At 41.6% G+C, this 21,161-nt stretch overlaps 3 protein-coding genes and 1 long non-coding RNA gene across 4 annotated transcripts; 3 read left to right on the top strand and 1 right to left on the bottom strand.

Annotated features, from left to right (window-relative positions):
- The first annotated feature begins 658 nt into the window (after positions 1 to 658).
- On the top strand, positions 659 to 2,188 carry LOC114881627. Its single transcript, XR_003790308.2, has 3 exons — positions 659 to 755; positions 1,929 to 2,042; positions 2,130 to 2,188. It is a non-coding gene; the product is annotated as an uncharacterized LOC114881627 (long non-coding RNA).
- A 6,659-nt stretch (positions 2,189 to 8,847) lies between these two features.
- Positions 8,848 to 10,025, bottom strand: LOC114882279. Its single transcript, XM_046286142.1, is given in 3 exon segments — positions 8,848 to 8,874; positions 9,191 to 9,857; positions 9,859 to 10,025. Coding segments are annotated over 3 exon segments (861 nt in total).
- A 4,593-nt stretch (positions 10,026 to 14,618) lies between these two features.
- Positions 14,619 to 17,177, top strand: LOC123987879. Its single transcript, XM_046286172.1, has one exon. The coding sequence runs from the start codon at positions 14,619 to 14,621 to the stop codon at positions 17,175 to 17,177; it is 2,559 nt and encodes an 852-aa protein (XP_046142128.1).
- Positions 17,178 to 17,757: 580 nt separating this feature from the next.
- LOC123987886 lies at positions 17,758 to 18,795 on the top strand. Its single transcript, XM_046286204.1, has one exon. The coding sequence runs from the start codon at positions 17,758 to 17,760 to the stop codon at positions 18,793 to 18,795; it is 1,038 nt and encodes a 345-aa protein (XP_046142160.1).
- Positions 18,796 to 21,161: the final 2,366 nt, after the last annotated feature.

A 21,161-nucleotide genomic window follows, 5' to 3' on the forward strand; every position in this document is an offset into this window, starting at 1 on the left:
TTCTGCAGGCAACAGCACGGCGACCGACATCAATATATATATACATATATTACGGGTGAGCTTAAAAATTAAATTTAACTAATTTTCATGATTTTGAATCTCAGCATGTGTGTCTGGTCGCCGTTAGGCGACCAGAATATCACTTTACCCTAACCTAACTTAATTCACTGATTAGGTAGAGTAGATTGGGTTAGGTTTGGCTATATTAAATTCCCAGGTGCCATCATAGCTACGATACATTGAAATCATGAATGCAGAAGTACACAAGGTATATATTGGTCATTGATCGCCGTGCTGTTGCCTGCAGAAACAGTAGAAAAGCGGCGATCCCATACTAATGCGTACGTGGTCACGGACACACACGGATGGCCAGAATTCAATGTGTTAGTTTTAACAGTTTTTCGACAATATCTCGAAAACGAAGGCCGAGCGGTGGTTATATGTATAGGAAAAAATTGTTCAAAATGTCTCATTTTACAACATATTTAAATTTCATCAAAATCGGTGAGGTGTAACCTAATCTCAATAATTACCGTTTTGTGTACTCTCGAAGAAGTTTGGTATTGTGATACATAATATTTGCAATATTTACAGCGGTTTCAAGAAAATGGAGGTATGAAGCAAAATGAAATCATCTTTGAATCCAATTGAAACATTTAAGAATTGATAAATGTGTTTATGAGTTAATAAAAACTTGAAACAAGGGAAATTATCGGAACGAAGCCAAAGAGGTTATGTGAACATGTGGAAAAGAGGTTAGTATAGTTAGCTATTGAAGGGAAGAGTTGCGTAGTTAATTACAAAACCGTTTTAGAGGACAGAGGACACCCTAGGGGTATTACTTCGGCGCGTTACCCTTTTTTATTATAATGGGTGGTTCGCCAATAGCCATATCATCCCATTTTATAAAATAAAATTAATCTTTCAAAATAAAACATAACTTTCGATTCTCCGTAAAAGAAAATTGTACATATCACTTTAATGAAAAGAAAATAAATAAACTTTCAAATAAGAAAAGGAAATCTTAAATTTTATAATAGGCAACAGGGTTAAACTTCGTCTTAGGGGACCAAAAATTAACGGATCCAAAATATGTGTTCTTGTAGTTTTTGACCTGAAAACTCCGAAAATGCAAGTTAGAAGTCCAGGAAACCAATAGTTTAAGAAATACAAGTGTATGAACATGCGTGTACTTGGCGTACTTTGACAGATCAGTACGATGCGATATTGACTCTTCCTCGCATCCAATCCTTTGTTTGGACTCTATTTGTTGGGTGTGAGTTTCATCAGTTCCTATCAAATCCGAGGGGATATTATTGATAAAAAAAAAATTTAACCTTAGGTATACCGGGTTTAGGCCACCACTTATATAATTCTGTTTTACCGACGGCGACTCCACTCATTGGACAATATGGCGTCGTACTGACCTGTCAAACGTCACTAAATACGTAAATTTTTATACACTTGTATTTTTTAAACTATTGGTTTCCTGGACTTCTAACTTGCATTTTCGGACTTTTCAGATCAAAAACTACAAGATTTGATCATTTTTAACCAAAAATTTTTGGTCCCCCAAGACGAAGTTCAGCCCTTGTGTGAAATAGCTTTTAATAACAAAAATATAAGAAATATAAATACATGAAAATTTAACAAAATTTAAAAACAAAGGTCATTGAAAATCTAATTTCTGTTAAAAGTTTTTAATTTGCGATTTTTAGAAATGGTGTTTGTATGTATTTCTAATTGACTATTATTTACAGTTTTTACATAATCATTTAATAAAATATTTGAGAAAATTGATAATAATTTAAACAAGATACTGTGGTAATTTTTACCACAAATACATGTATCTGAAAATGATAAATAGTGAATATCTGATTGAATACTAATATGTGTTAATTTAAGTAAAATATGTCTATGGTTTTCAGAATGCAAAAATTGAGACTCTAAATTGGCATCATTTATTATGGCTTCCATTATTGCATATATATGTGTAAATGAGGCTACCACTTCTTCAGTTGGAACAGAAAGGCCTCCTCTTTGTAAGTGATCAAAATATGTATTATTTAAAGTTGTACCTTTATCCTTCACAACTAATAACTGGCAGATGTTACAATTTACTTTTTTAGCAACTGCATGGGACCCACAGCCAGCTATATATAGTACGACCGAATCATCTATAACACAATTGGACAAGTAATCAGTATCAAATATTTCCCGAAAAGAAGTTACATCAATGGAAAGATCATGAAGATCATCACCACTTATATTGTTACGTCCGAATTATTTTAAATAATTCGACCGTAGCTAAGAGCTATTTCCATTTCCTTTCTGATAGTTTTGAATAGTTTGACCGTTAACATACCGAATTTGTGTACCTCGTCAGTGCGTAGCACTTGGAAATAATCCCAGGCGAGGCACACAAACGAGGCTATAATTAGTTCGAATCAAATAATAAGAAGTCAACCTTCCTTAGGACGATTGCCTCGTCGAAACCGCGTAGCAATAAACATATAGAAATTCGAACCCGCTAAGGTTAAGGAGAAATATTATCAACATCTTTCGCCGTGCGGTTAAGCAGTGCGACGCATTTGGAAGTTTCCCCGCTTAACCGCGCAGAACAAGGGAAATACGATTTTGTTTTACCTCGCGAGCGAGATACCTCTCCTACCTGCGAAGCATGCGTCAGCCAACTCTTCCACGCGGGATGAATGCAATTGAAATCGAAAGCAATTAGAATGAAACGGAATGAAACTATTGTATGACTATGGAATGTGAGGGTTTGCGTGACAACCACTGAGGTTTGAAATTGTCGACCAACGTTCAAGAACGTTCCAAGCGAAGGTCGACTAAGGCAATAAACATCGACAATGAACTAAACGTTAAACGTAGAGCGTTTAGAAAATTCGAAACCATTAAAAATCAATGCACGCGGAACTAATAACGATTAAATGCAGTAACGTATTTGCATATATCCGCGATTTGATAATAATTATAAATATCGATTGCCTTTTCCGTAAACCACCGAAATACAAATAAGATCGGAATAATTTCACATTATTTATCATTAGCCATTCAATAGTAAGTTAAACATCTATTAAAAAGGGGCTAGATGCTCTTCGTTACCGAAATACTATTTGCAAATATCATTTATAAAAGCTTCTTTGATAGTAAATTCAGACAAAGGTCGTAATAGAATATTCCAGAAGTATAGAAACTGCGACGCATCAAATTCACTAAGCGTTAGAGGGGTAGAAGGAAAGAGATAGCCGACGGAAAGTGTAGCGTCGAAACTCAAACCGTTTGCCTGAGTTTCGTGATTCATGAAAATAAAATAAGGAATTATAGTAGATGAATTAACACAAAAAAACAACACAATATTTAGGGTTGGACCCCGAGGTAAAAAAGACCTTGCGGCCAAAAAAACCTCGATAAACTGTTTATTTTTCAATACAAATGTATATAGATGTGTGGTGTGTATGATGCATGTATGTGTGTGTTTTTGCTGATTATTCTTAACGTAATCAGTCCGGATCATACATGATCGCTTATTAAATTGTATGGAGACGCGGAGTCTCCATAGGCTGGACCGACGTGCGGCAGCTAATTATTATTGATGACGATATGTAATCGTCATGGGCTGGACCGATAGACGGCAGCTTTTTATTATTGATGACGATATGGAATCGTCATGGGCTAAACCGATAAACGGCAGCTTTTATTGTTGAATGTTTAAATTGGAATGGTGTGTTTTTGATCACGTACCTTGGTGTGTGGAGTAGCCTGCGTGTTTTTGCGATAATCTTTAAAATCAATACAAAATGGCCGAAAAAAATGCACTGTTTGCTCGATACTGGTTTCCAAAGAACTGAACGAGGCCCGCCAGCGTCTCACTTGATTTTGCTGGGCCTCCTACCCCTACTCACACCACGTCGGCGACGCATAACGAAGTTAATTTTTCCCTTGACGCGCATTCGTCTGAAGGGTGCTGGCCGACGGCTGAACTGACCGCGCAATATTCAAAAAATACCTTGGATCCATTTCGATCCAACAGAAAGACAGAGTCGGAAGAAAGGTCAAGAAGGGATGAGAACTCGGGAAACGCGCTTATACAAAACCAATACGCGCGGGCCTTCCCCTTCGACACGTACCCTGATTTGCCAAATGATGACCCCACTTTGGGCCCATGATCGCGGGTCGAACCCTGAGATACGATCGCTTGACTGAGGCAAAACACTCTTCGTCGAAAAATCGTGAGATACGTGACGGGGAGCCCGTGTTCGCGTCGAGCAATAGTTTACGCGTGAAAATCGTTGTAATTAGCTGACCGGTAAAGTCCTTACAAAAGGCAGAGTGCTGGGAGATTGCGGTTCTCGTTTTCCGCGTAAAAGACTCTTACGAATACGTAAAACTTCACACTTTTCAATTATCTATCTTTTCTCTTTCGTTTTTAAATCGTCCGTTATTTAATATTTTGTCCTTTTCCGCGTCGCGTCGTTTTCGAAATTGATTATCGTTTCCGTAACCGTAACACCGTCGAAAGGCCGATCGCGAACGCGTAGTGCGTGTGACAAGTTCTCATCTTTTCTTCGCCTTCCAGATTTCCAGACAACCAAGCATCTAGCGACCACTGAGCGAATTTATAAATCTATATTATCGTGCATTAAATTACATCGAGCTTGGTAAGTTTATCTATTTCATTTTGTCCAATACGACGAATCTGGATATAGTGAGGCAAAACGGGCGATCTTGAAACCGCGTGACCTGGAAGTTTTTCCCCCAAGATCGTTCTGTTCGACATCGATTAAGGTATCGAAGAACATTTCGCAAATTTTAACAATAATTCCGTTGGTTATAACGAGAGGCGGCCCATGATATCGTTGGTTCTGGAAATTTTCCCCTTGGGACCGTTTCCTCTCAGCGTTATTTAATTTGTTCATCGAAATCGGCGCTCGAATCATCTTTCAACTTCCGTTTTACGATTTAATAATTTTCAAAATAACCTATTCTTGCCGATCTTGTCAAACATATATTTAAATTGGATTTTTCTTATATTTTCAACAGCTCAAATTTTGTAAACCATTTCATTTACTGTCTATCTTACTTTTGAAATTATATTTTCTTTTTGTTACACATAACTAGTTTCCGATTCATTTTTAATAACACATTTTCTTCCTAACATTCACGCTAACCATTCTTCGCACAAATTCGCACGAGGGGCCCGTATGGGACTAGAGCATTGACGAACTCAATATAACAACTTCAGAATCCTATTATAAAAATTAAACGATTCTTTTTAATTGTTCCGATCGTTAACGACCTAACATCGTCGAGCGCGATCGGGACTGGTGGCAGCGAAAATACCGTTCTCAACCGCGTATTAATCATCCAAAGGAAAAGAGATAGTAATATAATCTAACTAATTTAACCTTTCTTCTTTCTTTTTCTTTTTATATTTTGTACGTCGCGCGCCGTATCGACATCATCTCGCTCGCGACGTAACAACATCACAAATTTGAAATTTATCTTTAATGTCAGTGAAAGAAAACGAAGCTGCCGAATTTGTAAATATATGTTTTAATCTAATTTTTTTCTCTGCATGAAGTGCTTCATTATATGAAATATGATAATTACAACCGGATAGAAGTCGGTAATTTCCAAATCGTTTTTCTAATTTTTCTATAGTAAATTTTCCTGGTAAAAGATATGATATATCAAAATTATGAAAGCAGTATTCTATAAGTAATAAAAGAACTGTTGTACTTTGATGTAGCGCTGTAAAAGTATCAGTTGTCAAATGTGTAACGACCCGATAAGAAGCACAATACCTTTTTCATTTCATTTTCTTTATTATAATTAATTTTTATATTTCATACAAAGTATTTTATTTAATTTTTATTGTTAAGGGGGTAGACACAGTACGTGACGTCACCGATTCGGGACGTCGGTATTACAGTAGTTTTTTCGTTGGGCCTGGTGGAGCCACTTGCGTGTTTTGTTACGAACTTGAAAGGTTTAATTCTCAGCTAGCGTGCGTGCAACACGATCTAGGAAGGACAGCATGACTGTAGTGCGTCTCACTCAGTGACGTAATCAAGCTGACGCTTGATTCTGGCTACGATTCCAGATCGGCAGCCTTGTAGGAATAAGTGATTCCTTAGGAGTTAGTATTCCTACTTTATCAATTGATGGAAAACAAGCTCACTACCGCTTTTCATATAGAGTTTTATTAATTGTTAATTATTATAAATTTGTAACTACGCTGTACATTTAACTGGTCCTAATGCACTTAACACAGCTTAGAACGCTCAACAACGCCTATAAATTCTTTGATGCGAACACCCACGAACGGAATACAAAGTTTCTCAAAACACAAAGCTACCGCTTCAAACGTCCCCACGAGAATGAAAAACTTCCATCCGGAACGGGAAAACGACGCTTTTCCCGGAAGTAGATGTCGCGGTATATTTATTGGAAGTGTACGCTTCGGCGAGACGGTCGACCATCAGCAGAGGTCGCCACAGCCTTTCTACTTAGACGCCACCTTATAACTACTAGCTGAACTAAATTTGTCACGTAACTTGCTCTGTAGTATCCAGATAATGGCGGAACTCGTATTTGGGAATGCTTTTACGGGAATACACTTTTCGTCCTTATATGAGAAGATTTTGATCTAAATAAGGGTTCATTCGAAAGAGGAAGGTTCAATGCAGGGCGGTCTGGTCACCGTTTGAGTCACAGAACTGTTTTAGTGACCTAAAAAATACTTGAAATCTGCAGATGTATTTTGTCGATTCTTCCTCTACTTTGGACACTCATATTATTAAATATCGACACAATCTCGTTGAACCATGACCAGACCGCCCTGCATTGAACCTTCCTCTTTCGAATGAGCCCTCACCCAGCCCCAAATCTTCTCATATAAGGACGAAAAGTGTATTCCCGTAAACCCCTTTTTAGCCCCATTTTTGCCGGTAATGTCACCTCGCTGCATTACCCGTGTCTACCCCCTTAATGTGTATAATAATTTTTGTAATATATAGTTTTCATTTTTTGTCGATAACTGAGTTTGTTAAATTCATCGATAAGTCAGACGGTAAAACAGTTTATCGATAAATTTTCGACGTCTGACCGCGCATGCGCCAGCGCAACCCCGATGAACACACGGTGGGGTGAAATTCTAGAGTGGGGATGCTGGACCGTCACGTGATGGGGAAAACCCAGCTACCCCAAGAAACTCTATGTGGAAAAAAAGTGCCGACTCAGCAAAATCTGAGTATAAATAGAGGCGTTCCACACGGTTTCAGCTCAGATCTTCTCTGACCACGGTCAGGAACAGACAATACTCTGAACAGTAGAAGAAAGCTTGCGCTGAGCTGTTTGAACAGCAATAGAGCGCGAGTAATAGCTTATTCCTTTTTTTCCACTGGCGGCGTGCAGTACTGCGGATCAGTGGACCTCCTATCCACGGTACGCAACGTGTTACACAGGTGTTACGCTAAGTCAATACTCAAGTGTAAAGAGCTAGCGAGGAGCCGAGTTCCTTGAGACGGCCTGCGTCTAACACAGCTTTGGTATTATCAGAAACCGATTGCGACCTATAGGAAAGGTTAACTTGAATCCAATAGTTTTGCACAAACCTCTGGAATTTAGTTTCCAAAGTCATTGATGAAATTAAACAGAGTATTGACTGTAATAGAAGACTAAGCCACGTTTGCGTTAGCGCTATCAATTATTATCAATTATCATTTATTATTAATTACTAGTTTCTATTACTAATTACATATTTCTTATTGTATTCCCAATCTAAGGCGAACAAATTATAATTTCTTATTGGATTCCTATTTCTGGCCGTACTTATTGTAATACTAGCGATTTTGTTTTATATTATATTTCAATTAATATTCACTTACCTTATATACCTCATATTCTTGAATAAACAACTTCCATTAGTTCTAGCACATTAGTGTTTGGATTTCACTCCTTAACCGGACGCCACACGAACCTATAATCCCTAACACATTGATTACGAGTCGCCTTCTAAGAGAACCGCTCTCCCTACAAGTCGGTGCAGTGACGTACTCACTCTGGGTCGTTACAAATGCCCGTTCGTTTCTACAGTTCGCCAACAGTTTAACCAGGTTACAAATTTTTTCAAAAATTGACATCTACAATCATTAATATTCAAAATTGGTTTACTAAATTCATTTCTTTTTTTGTTCCCTTTTATACTACTAGTATTATTTACAATGTCCCACCAGTTGCGAAATATTTCCAAAAAATGTGCCCTATTAATATAATTAAAAGCTTTCAAACCTGCTATTGTAGAATGATCGAAAATATTATCGACGAGGGAAATCTTTTGGCGATCAAAATTACTAGGATATAATGATTTGAAATTTAATTTATAAGCTTTCTTAATAACCAAATGTTTCTCCAGATTGTAAACCGTACGTAAATCGTTAAAATTAGCTAATTGTAATTCGTTTGTAAAAAAGTTAGGAAAATGAAAAGTTTGATCAATATTTTTTAAATTTAACCAATTATTTCTTATATTTTTGAGTATGTGAACGAAATCAAAAGAAAGAAAAATTGTTTTATTGGGTTGTGAAGGATTTGGAAAACTTATACCATTATCAGATAATTTAGAAAACCAAGTTCTATTAATTCTGTGGTTATCTGTCACAATGCAAATGACTTCAAAACCACATTTTTGAACCGATTCTATGATTTTGTAAACAATTGGTATCATTTCATTTCCGGTAATATTAAATACTGATAATAATTTAACGATTTCAGAAAAATTTCCAAAAGCTGAAGTTATCATGAACGCTAAAATTGTTTTTGCTAACTCGGTCGTATTTGTAGCGCAGCCTGCGAGTTTATTTGATTTATACTGTAATTTTGAACTAATATAAATTTCATCAATTAATAAAATTACTACTTTTTCTCTAGTTGTTAAATTTGCTGATGTATTAAAAAGATAATGCTCGTTTTTTATATCATTGTCGGGTGAAACAGTTATATTAGATGATAAATATTGTAAATAGCGTTTGTGAGGTAAAATAAAAAAACTTCTTAATAAATTATACGCAGCCGACGATTGGCTATATAATGAGAAGGCCATAATAATGGTGCATGAACTGTATCTATTTTTTTTAGCTTTTATTTGTCTAATTTGATCTATTACTATTTCTAGATTTTTAGTGTAAGCAAATTCAGTTGTTTCAGCAATGATATATGCTTTATTAAGTTCTTCTAGAGACTTCTCTAGATGCTTTTCAATAAGACATACATCAGTACTAGAATGTGTAGTATGTGTTACCTTAACTTTATATCTAGTTAATATATTCTGAAGTTGGGACCACCTAGACAATTTCTTATCTATGGGCAGTACCCACTTTAGATCAGTAAATGATAATTTATTACCTTCTTCACAAATTTCTAGCGTCATGTCATCAGCAATCACGATCTGTGTTGACACTGTCAAAAAATCAGAATCATTATTTACAAGCATATAAAAATAAATTTTTGAAGTGGTTACTTTAATGTTCCAACAATTAGCAATTATAAGCTTTACTTTATAAGTATTCACTAATTCTGTAAAGTTATTAATTAAATCAAATTTAATAAATTGTTTAACTAAATTGTCGTTATTGTTAATAATTCTTTCCTGACGCTGTGCAGGATCTTTCCTCTGTGGTAGCACATGTTTTGTTAGATATGAAGGTGAATTAGGAAAAATAGAAGGCACTGCATCCGTAATAAGCCTTTGACATCTCAACAAAACATTTTCCAGTACACCAGTAGGAGATAAAATACTCTGATACCTTTCAATATCAGTTTCTGCAAAATGCAACTGCAGAATATGTTGTTGGTGTCTAATTTTTACGAGGAATAGCAGCTATCCATTTTTTCCGTAATTCCTCATCTTTAGGTAGCAAAAATATTGAAGTATAATTGTTATCTTTTAAAGTGCTGTCATAATTTCCCTTACAATTAGGAACACAGCAACGCCGTGGCATTATTAATTAATAAATTTAATATGAAATTTGTAAAAAACTTTATATATAATAAATATGACGTTGTAATTATAAAAATTTATATATACAGGGTGTCCCAGAACTGGGGTAGGAACGGAAGAGGGATGATTGGTGAGGTCATTCTAAACAACTTTTTCCTTTGCCAAAATGTTGGTTAAGGCTTCGTTTTCGAGTTATTAACGGAAAACACTGGCCAATCAGAGCGCGCCGTTAGCGCGGGCCGAACCACAAGAGTGTTGGGTATGTTCCGCGCGGTCGTGATCAAGTGCCTCGGCACTACGTCGCGTCGGTATGGTGGGATTCGTTGAGTAGAAGTTGCATCGGATAATGAATAAAAAAAAGAAAAGAATAATTGTATCGAATTATTGATTACTCACGAACAACGAATAAAGTGATGAATTGTTGGTCATGTAGAATGAATAAATCGAATTGATTCAACACGTTTATTAGTGTACGATAGGAATTAAAAAAAAAAAAAAATACTTTGTAATCATTTTTGAAAAAATATGGAAATACAAATATACGATTTGGAAATAAAAAAAGTTTCCACATAATAAAAAAAGGATTGAAATAGAATAACTAATAAACGTGTTAAATTGGAAAACATTCAAAATTAATGTAAATAAAACTTACCCATTCGTCCGTAAATGACCCAGTTGCAATGAAAACGGTTTACTGGGTCATTGTGCCGATCCTAACCACTCCAGGAGAGAACACGTTACGGCGAACAGCTGATCTCCAGGCGGGTTCACTGAACTCACTCAACTGCACGATCACTATCACTGTTTAGACAATTTCTTTTTTCACTTTTAAATATTCTCATTCAATTGATACCGACGTTAGTGGTACTTCCCCCTACGATCAAATAATTTTTGGCCCCGAAAGGGGCCGATTGTGTCAAATAAATAAATATTACCGACATTTGCGGTAGTTGTTTCTACGTTTCCCAATTTTTTGGTGGCCCCGAAAGGGGCCGATTTGTCACAGTTGAGCTTCTATGTATTAAACATATGGCTCCACGTGCCCCCCTTCCGCTGCAACACAGGCTTCTGCCCTTTTTTTTATGTTTCGCTGCACTCGTTGCAGCATCGCTGGGGTTATACAGACAGTAGCGGCGTGTATGCGCGCCACTACTTCCTCGGGGGAGGAGATGGTCTCTCTGTACACGTGGTTCTGAAATAGTAAATAAAAATACGAAATGGTGAATACGTGTACATACGTATCAAAAAATATTTTTAAAGTAAATTAAAAGCTGTAACAGCATACGTACCTTTAAGTATCCCCAGAAAAAAATCCAGCGGATTCAGATCCGGTGATCTTGGGGGCCGCGCAACAGGACCTCCGCGGCCAATCCACCTGTCCTGGAAGGCTTGACACAAATGAGCGCGAACATTTGCGGCGAAGTGTGCAGGTGCACCATCATGTTGATAGAAGATGCCCGGCCGAATATCTGAAGGAATTTCCTCCAAGAGAGTCGGAAGGACATCTTCTAAAAACACTTTGTACGATGAGCCGTCCAATCTATCAGGTAAAATGTACGGCCCAACGATAACATCACCGCAAATTCCGGCCCATATGTTAATTGACCAGCGCACTTGTCCTGCTCGTGTTCTAATCGCAAACGGATTCTCATCGTCCCATACGTGCGAATTGTGGGCATTGAAGCACCCCTCTCTGGTGAAGAGGGCTTCATCAGTCCACAACACGCGCTTGCAGAACGATGGGTTCCGCGCGATTTCCCCCAACAACCACCGGGAATATTGAACCCGCTGGTTGTAATCCTGGGGATTCAAATGTTGCACCCGCACATACTTATACGGGTGTAACGCGTGCTCCCTGAGTGTCCTGTGTACCGTGCTCCGGCTGACACTAAAATAAATCATAGAAATTACATAATTAAAAGAAAAATTATGTTTTCATAAAAGAAATTGTTATACTTTCATTTTATAATTATGATTTCTTTCATATTGAAGCTTACCTCAAGCGCTGGCTGACATCTTTGATGCTGGTAGTGCGGTCATTTTCGAACTCGTGCAATATTGCATCGGTCTCATTAACGGCGCGTTCCGTGGTACGACCCACATCATGCCGCTGCGGCATTAATGAGCCGGTGGAATATGCACGATTCGCCAGCATTCGGAAGCTTTTGGCACTGGGGGGGTTTTCCCCGCCATAACGTTCCCGATAAATTCTTGCTGCAGCCTCCACGTTGCAATCAGCTTTTGCAAATACAACAAACATGTTGTAGTACTCTGCACTAGATCTTGCCATTTTACTTATCACTTCAACTGTCTAACTTGGAATGGGACTGAGAGCTTTAGCATTTTCGAGGTGGAAACAGTTTTAACGCGGGAAGGGATATTCCTAGAATTTAACAAATTTAGAATATTTGGAAAAAGAAGCTAGCATTCTTACGTACGCGATGTGCTGTAAAACGATACCTTTTTTCAATCACTCTGATTCCAAATACTTGCAAAGCCAACGAACGAGTGCGTAACATGATATGAGCTTCAATATCGGTGAGACAATAGTACTCCAAAAATGAAAATTTTTCATTTTTTTTTAAATGTGTTTGAGATTTGCTCGTTTATTAATTATATTTTCTTCTACATTATTGTTGTTTAAATTTACATTATACTAAAACTAATTATTTTATTCTATTAACTGTACATATTTGTTTGTATCTATTATTAATCGTTTATAAAATAAATCATATCCGACGGGCGAGCGAGGTTCGCGGTTCCCCGCCACTCGTCCTTCCCCTCACAGGTTCCCCCGGGTGGATCGAGTAGCTCGGCACCTGTAGGGGGGCGAGGCGAGACGGCGAAAGATATAAATATATCGATTCCGAGAATCCTCGCTCTCTCTCTCTCTCTCTTAGTCGGCATTGTGACAAAAGTAAACACGGGCTTATTACGAAACGCTTCTTCACCGAATTCCGTTGTGGATTAAAACCGTCTACGATCCTTCTGTGCATCGTTTAAAGGGATTCCCCGAAAAACGGATTAAATACCGATCCGCGATCGCGTCGAAGTTTTTTTCACGCTCCAACGAGCAGCGTTTTTCGGAAGCTCGTCTCAATTCCTCGACCGTTTCGACGGAAAATTCGGAGCTTCAAAACATTGGTCCTTCGAGCCGGATCTTTGTCCGGCACCTCGATTTTCACCATCGCGAATCGGTACGTTGTCTTCCGGCCGTGAGTGCAGTGATCTCTTGGCGAACTGCGTCCTCAGTGCATCGAAGTACGATCCAACGGTGGCCGATCGCCCGCTGGACTTCCCGAACTGCTGGAAAAAGGGTTAAAGACTACAGTTTCTTGTGAGTTACGCTGACTTTATTTTCTTGCGTCTAATCAGAATAATCGTATTCTTTATCACGTACACGCCGTTAAACGGTCCGAATTTCAAACCGCCAACGGTCGCGAGTTGTGACCTTGCACGCGCGTGCTGTGTACGTCCTTACGTGTCGTTAGAGAACAGTTTTTGCGGGGTGACTCATCATGTCGACGTCACTCGAAAACCTACTGCGCTCTCAAGAAGACCTGGCCGGACGTATAGAGCGTTTCATGAGGAATACACTGAAGATCGGGCAAGAAAAACTTACTCTAATTATGCTGCAGCAACGGAGGCAGCTGTTAGATACTTATTGGCGTGATTTTTCGTCAACTCACAAATCTATTATTTGCGCAGCTGATAAATCAGTGCCTTACTTGAAGGAAGACGTTTTCAGCACTATTGAAGGTACTTACCTTTCGCACGTCGTGGACTTGGAGGAGAGGATTGCCCTACTCGCCCCAGACCGGAATAAGCCAGGGGACGAGAATTCTTCCGGCAAAGCGTCGTCAGGCGAACCGACTTTACCCACGATCTCGCTGCCCACGTTTTCTGGGGATCTCCTACAGTGGGAAAGTTATCGGGATCAATTCAGAGCTCTAATTCACGGCTCGAAAAAGTTAAGTAAGGTGCAAAAATTACATTATCTCAAATCTAGTCTTACAGGTGACGCAGCAAAAATGCTTACCTGCACTCCGATGACGGACGGTAATTACGAGGCATCGTGGGCGTCCCTGGAGCGTCGCTACGGTAATAAAAGGATCTTAGCGGCCTCACACATGCGTCGCATCCTCACCTGTGCTCCCATAGTAAAGGCGTCCTCTCAGGAAATTAAAAGGATCCTCGACGAATTCCGCCAGTCAAGGAATGCACTCGCCTCTTTGGAGCGACCGGTGGAGTCGTGGGACGAATGGTTTTCGTTCCTCCTCACCGAAAAGCTGGATCAAACCACGAGACTCGCTTGGGAAACTTCCTTGGTTGATCCCACTACGCTTCCCCCGTTTGAGGCGTTAGTGGATTTTCTGGAAAATCGTGCTCACGCTATTATTTCTGCTCAAGGTACGAATGCGGCGACGCCCCCCTCCAGTCCAAGGAAGGCTCCAAGCGGACACTCGTTGCAAATGCTCGACCAAGGGTAACATTGACCACGAACGCCAAGGAAACAGCCAAGCCTAAGACAGCAAAAACGTGCCCGTCGTGTGCTGGCTCACACACTCTTGGCCACTGCACTAGGTTGAAGAAAATGAATCCGCAAGACCGTTTGTCGCTGGTAAAAAAGGTAGGCGTGTGTACAGCATGTCTAAATTCAGGTCATGAAGTTGCAGCCTGCAAGTCAAACTTTCGCTGCCTGGTTTGCGAGGCCAATCACCACACATCGTTACACGATACCTATCGGGAAGATCAACCATCGTCATCCAAGGCAAATATAATTACACCAAGCACGAGTGCTGCTTATACGGTCCGATCTCAACGGGTGATTTTATTGGCAACCGCGCGGGTCCGCTTGGAGTCGACTGAGGGTCGCACTTTAGACGTCAGGGCTCTTTTAGATCCAGGCTCTGAGTCGTCATTTGTTAGCGAGAAGGTCGCGCAATCGCTCCAGCTACAGCGGAAAAGTGTGAGGGTGTTACTCACCGGTTATCAGGAGAAGAGCGTCGGGATGGCCAAACACGAAGTCTCCGTCGAGCTTACGTCCTGCGCAGACAGCGACTTCCGCATCACTCTTAACGCGTTGGTGACAAGGAAAGTCACCTCTCCAACTCCGTCTCATCCAGTGGAGGACCATCCATGGATTCACACGCGGGAATTGCCGCTGGCCGATCCGGAGTTTAGATTAGCACGTAGAGTCGACGTACTTCTTGGAGCCGACGTTTGTGGGTACCTTTTCTTGGAAAATAAGGTAGGCCCTCCTGGAACTCCGTCGCTAGTCCGCACGCCGTTTGGATGGTCCCCTTTGGGGCCGGTTTCGACCTCCGACGATCCAGCTTCAGGGGTGGCTCGGGTGCAACTCATCCGAGGCCTGGATGATCTCCGAAACGACCTGCAAAGATTTTGGGAGCTTGAGGAGGTCCCTTCGAAGTCTCCGTGGAGCCCTCAAGACACAGCTTGTGAGGAGTATTTCAAGGAAACGCACTCACGTGATGAACTAGGACGTTACGTGGTGCGGCTTCCATTTCTGAAGGCTACACCCGAAAACATCGGAGTGCCGCGACGTGCCGCTCTTCAACGGTTTCTGGCTGCCGAACGAAGATGGGAGAAGGACTCCTTTTTGCAAACATCTTATGCGGGCTTCATGGAGGAGTATCTGAGACTGGGCCACATGGAACCAGCCTCCAAGTATGATGTCGCTAACGCCAATTACCTGCCTCACCATGCAGTCTGGAAAACCACCGGGTCAGGAAATAAAAGGATTCGAGTTGTCTTTGACGGATCTTATGTTTCAGGCAACAGACCTTCGCTGAACCAGGCTCTTGCGTCAGGACCACGTCTGCAGTCCGACCTTTGGCTGGTGCTCACTCGGTGGAGGTTCCCGAGATGCGAATTTTCTACGGACATAGTAAAGATGTTCCGTCAGATAGCCGTCCATCCTGACGATCGAGATTGGCAGCGCATACTGTGGAGAGACGAAGCTGGAAACGAAGTCCGCGACTTTCGTTTAACCACGGTCACCTACGGGACAACTTCAGCCCCTTACCTTGCTCTACGAGTTCTACAACAGCTGGCAGACGATGAGGAACAACGATTTCCTTTGGGCGCAGCCATCTTACGTCGAAATTCCTACGTGGACGACCTGTTGGCTGGAGCCGACGATCCTGCCAAGGCTGAGGAGTCTCGACAGCAGCTAATCGGCATCCTCATGGCGGGCGGGTTCCCTCTTGATAAGTGGACGCTGAACTACACGTCCCAAGGGGAACCTAGTGAAAGAGATCACAAATTCCTGCAGGCGAGCAACGACGCGGAGACGCTAGGACTGACTTGGAATGCGGTGGCAGACACGCTTACTGTTACCTCGGCCAAATCGGACCAACCGTCAACCATCCGAACTTGGACGAAACGACTCGTCCTTTCTTACACTGCTCGACTCTTCGATCCGCTTGGATGGGCCTCACCAGTACTCATACGCGCCAAAACACTACTGCCAGATCTTTGGTTGTCAGGAGCAGATTGGGACGAACCGCTTTCAGTCCGCCTGGAGGAGCCGTGGCTTCAGTTTCGTCAAGATCTGGAAGAGGTAAAGACTATCTCATTACCACGTTGGGTTAGTTACAGGGATGCGATGCACGATCACATCGAGCTGCATGGCTTTTGCGACGCCTCCGAACGAGCATACGCCGCTGCAGTCTATGTACGCTTACCAAGTACCTCCACCATGGCGAACGTGCATCTCCTCATCGCAAAAACGAAGCTTGCTCCAATCAAGCTCTGCAGTATTCCGCGTTTGGAATTATGCGGAGCTCTGCTACTGGCTCGACTCATGGTGGCGGTTCGGGACGGCATACTTCCTCTACGAGCCACCTTATATGCGTGGACGGATACATCGGTGGTACTATCCTGGGTCCAATCGCACGCTTCCAGGTGGAAGCCCTTCGTCGCACACCGCGTGGCGGAAATTCAAACGTTACTCCCAGCCGTGGATTGGCGTCATCTTCGCAGCGGCGATAATCCGGCGGATTTAGCAACCAGGGGAGTTACCGTACAGGCTCTGAAGGAAGATGAGCGCTGGTGGCATGGCCCTTCGTGGCTTCAGTCGCCCTCCAGTGATTGGCCGTCCTCCATTCGTTCTCAGGATGATTCACTCTAAGAGCAAAGATCTACCGTCCACACCATCGCAGCCGAACATTTAGAATCTGAAAACGACTTACTATGCCGATTTTCGTCGTTGACAAAGCTAGTACGCATTACAGCTTACCTGAGACGCTTCGTGTGGAACACTCGGGGCAACGACAGCAGGCGAACGGGTTTCCTGACTTCCACGGAACTCGATGAGGCTCGAAAATGTATTCTCCGACTGAGCCAATCGGAATATTTTTCCGAAGAATTACACAATCTAAAAACAGGTAAACCGATTAAAAGTAAATCCAATGTATTAGCCTTACGGCCTGTTTTAGATGACTGCGGGATCATTCGTGTGGGTGGAAGATTGGATCATGCATCGCTCACCTACGATCAACGGCATCCAATCCTCGTTCACCGTCGGTCTAATTTGGCTGAGCTAATTGTTCGGGCAGCACACGCTCAGACTCTTCATGGTGGCCTCACGTCGACACAAAGCTTCGTCCGTCAAACGTACTGGATTCCGCAGGACCGCACTCTCCTCAAACGCATCCTAAGAAATTGCGTTACGCTGTGTAAGATTCCAAGGTAACACGGGTACGCAGCAAATGGGCTCCTTACCTGCTTCACGAGTCCAGCCTGCCAGGGCCTTCCTTCGCAGTGGGGTCGACTATGCTGGCCCAATCACCCTCTGCATGTCAAAGGGTCGCGGCCAGAAGACGGTCAAGGGCTACATCACCGTGTTCGTCTGCCTCTGCACCAAAGCTGTCCACCTGGAGCCAGTGTCCGACCTGTCTGCGTCCGCGTTTATCGCGGCCTTCCGACGGTTCGTCGCGAGGCGAGGACGCTGTGCTCACCTCTTAAGCGACAACGCGACGAATTTTCGGGGTGCAGATGCGCAGTTGAAATCTATGTTCAAACGAGCTTCTGAATTTTACAGGGAGGTTGCTGAGCTAATCGCCAACGAAGGAACGAATTGGGAATTCATTCCACCCTACTCACCTCACTTTGGCGGCCTGTGGGAGGCGGCGGTGAAATCCGCGAAGGGGCATCTTCTTCGGTCAGTAGAGGGCCACAGGCTGACCTTCGAAGAACTGACAACATTATTGTGCCAGGTGGAGGCGTGTCTAAATTCACGACCGTTATCACCACTCACGGACGACCCCAAAGACTTCTCCGCACTAACACCGAACCACCTCATTACGGGTCACTCACTGTCGGCGATTCCGGAATCACCGGAAGATTTAAATTTCGACGGAGGACACAAAAGGTGGGCCCTCGTACAAAAATTAATTGAACATTTTTGGCGTAGGTGGAGTAAAGAATATCTGGGCCAACTGCAACACCTTCCGAAGTGGCGGAAGGCGCTTCCTAACCTCCAACTCGGAACCCTCGTCTTGCTAAAGGAGGACTCGACACCACCAACTAAATGGCCGATGGCGCGCGTCGTGAAGGTCCACGAGGGACAAGATGGCCTAACACGTGTGGCGACCGTCCAGACTGCTACCAGACTGACCACACGTGCAATCACACGGTTGATTCCACTCGTGTCGCCGAACGATACGGACAACGCTATGGCTAAGAAGACGTCTCATGATACGTCTGTCACGGCGGGCGGCGGCACTCTACCGGCAGCCGAGCAGTGACGCAGTAGCAACCGCCGATTCTTGGAAACGGTCACGTCGTTGCCGTTCCGACAACGAGGCGGGCGGCATGTTTGAGATTTGCTCGTTTATTAATTATATTTTCTTCTACATTATTGTTGTTTAAATTTACATTATACTAAAACTAATTATTTTATTCTATTAACTGTACATATTTGTTTGTATCTATTATTAATCGTTTATAAAATAAATCATATCCGACGGGCGAGCGAGGTTCGCGGTTCCCCGCCACTCGTCCTTCCCCTCACAGGTTCCCCCGGGTGGATCGAGTAGCTCGGCACCTGTAGGGGGGCGAGGCGAGACGGCGAAAGATATAAATATATCGATTCCGAGAATCCTCGCTCTCTCTCTCTCTCTTAGTCGGCATTGTGACAAAAGTAAACACGGGCTTATTACGAAACGCTTCTTCACCGAATTCCGTTGTGGATTAAAACCGTCTACGATCCTTCTGTGCATCGTTTAAAGGGATTCCCCGAAAAACGGATTAAATACCGATCCGCGATCGCGTCGAAGTTTTTTTCACGCTCCAACGAGCAGCATTTTTCGGAAGCTCGTCTCAATTCCTCGACCGTTTCGACGGAAAATTCGGAGCTTCAAAACAAAATGAAACTTTTACTACTGTACTTGTAAGGTTCTCCTGATTAAAAAAAGACCAAACACAACATAATTTGAATTATAACTACTTATTTATTTATTTGCATGATATCTTAAGTAAATGAGTAAATATCATGCAAATTATATCGTGTTTGGTCTTATTTTAATCAGAAGAACTTCACAATTACATGGGAAAAAGTTTCATTTAGAAGAAATAAAAAACAAAAAAGTTAATATTGTCTCATCGATATGATTTTTTTCAATCACTTTAATTCTCGGACCTCCCTTTTTTCGCTCTTTGTCTTTATCTAGGTTCTCGATTACTCTCAGTTATCGAAACCGGTTTATGGCCACGTGCGTCCCAATATTGGCAAATATAGAAAAGGACAAAGAGCGAAAAAGACCTTGCAGTCGCTCCAGCAAACAGTAACAGTCCCATTTGAAGTTGGCAAGGAACACCATTAACGTCGTCAAAACGTTATGAAGTAGTGCGGAATATTAAATATTAAATGTTAAATAACGTGACAGGGGCCACCCGAACAGTGTATTGCAGCGGAAGGGGGGCACTTGGAGCCATATTTGATATAACTCACCTGTGACAAATCGGCCCCTTTCGGGGCCAAAAATTATTTGATCGTAGGGGGAAGTACCACTAACGTCGGTATCAATTGAATGAGAATATTTAAAAGTGAAAAAAGAAATTGTCTAAACAGTGATAGTGATCGTGCAGTTGAGTGAGTTCAGTGAACCCGCCTGGAGATCAGCTGTTCGCCGTAACGTGTTCTCTCCTGGAGTGGTTAGGGTCGGCACAATGACCCAGTGATAACAAACCGTTTTCATTGCAACTGGGTCATTTACGGACGAATGGGTAAGTTTTATTTACATTAATTTTGAATGTTTTCCAATTTAACACGTTTATTAGTTATTCTATTTCAATCCTTTTTTTATTATGTGGAAACTTTTTTTATTTCCAAATCGTATATTTGTATTTCCATATTTTTTCAAAAATGATTACAAAGTATTTTTTTTTTTTTTAATTCCTATCGTACACTAATAAACGTGTTGAATCAATTCGATTTATTCATTCTACATGAACAACAATTCATCACTTTATTCGTTGTTCGTGAGTAATCAATAATTCGATACAATTATTCTTTTCTTTTTTTATTTATTATCCGATGCAACTTCTACTCAACGAATCACTCAACACTCTCGTGGTTCGGCCCGCGCTAACGGCGCGCTCTGATTGGCCAGTGTTTTTCGTTAATAACTCGAAAACGAAGCCTTCACCAACATTTTGGCAAAGGAAAAAGTTGTTTAGAATGACCTCACCAATCATCCCTCTTCCGTTCCTACCCCAGTTCTGGGACACCCTGTATAATATATATATATGATAATATTGTTAATATTGATTTGAAATATATTGAAAAAACTATAAATTCTGTTAAATGAAAATGCTATGTTACGTTGCGCGGCGCGAGGCGAGCGCGCAACGTAAAAAATAATGAAAAAAAAAAATAAAGAAGGAGATCAGTTGTTAATTTTTCTGAATTGATTGATTAGTGCGATGAGAAAGGTCTCGCTGCCACCAGCCCTGACTGCGTATGACGCGTTAACGTCCTCTACGATCAGAACAATTTTAAAAGACGGAAATTTAGGTATTTATTCCCGTTGGGTTCGTCAGTGTTCTAGGTCCCGTACGGGTCCCTCCTTGAAACGTTGTGTTGGTGTACGTGGATTAGATGTAAGAAAAG

Source organism: Osmia bicornis, chromosome 1, assembly GCF_907164935.1.
Source record: "Osmia bicornis bicornis chromosome 1, iOsmBic2.1, whole genome shotgun sequence".
NCBI classification, from domain to species: Eukaryota; Metazoa; Arthropoda; class Insecta; order Hymenoptera; family Megachilidae; genus Osmia; species Osmia bicornis.

Excerpts from the sequence above, each read along its gene's own strand:
- LOC123987879 (XM_046286172.1), top strand. The coding sequence starts at position 14,619 with ATGAATCCGCAAGACCGTTTGTCGCTGGTAAAAAAGGTAGGCGTGTGT.
- LOC123987886 (XM_046286204.1), top strand. The coding sequence starts at position 17,758 with ATGGGCTCCTTACCTGCTTCACGAGTCCAGCCTGCCAGGGCCTTCCTT.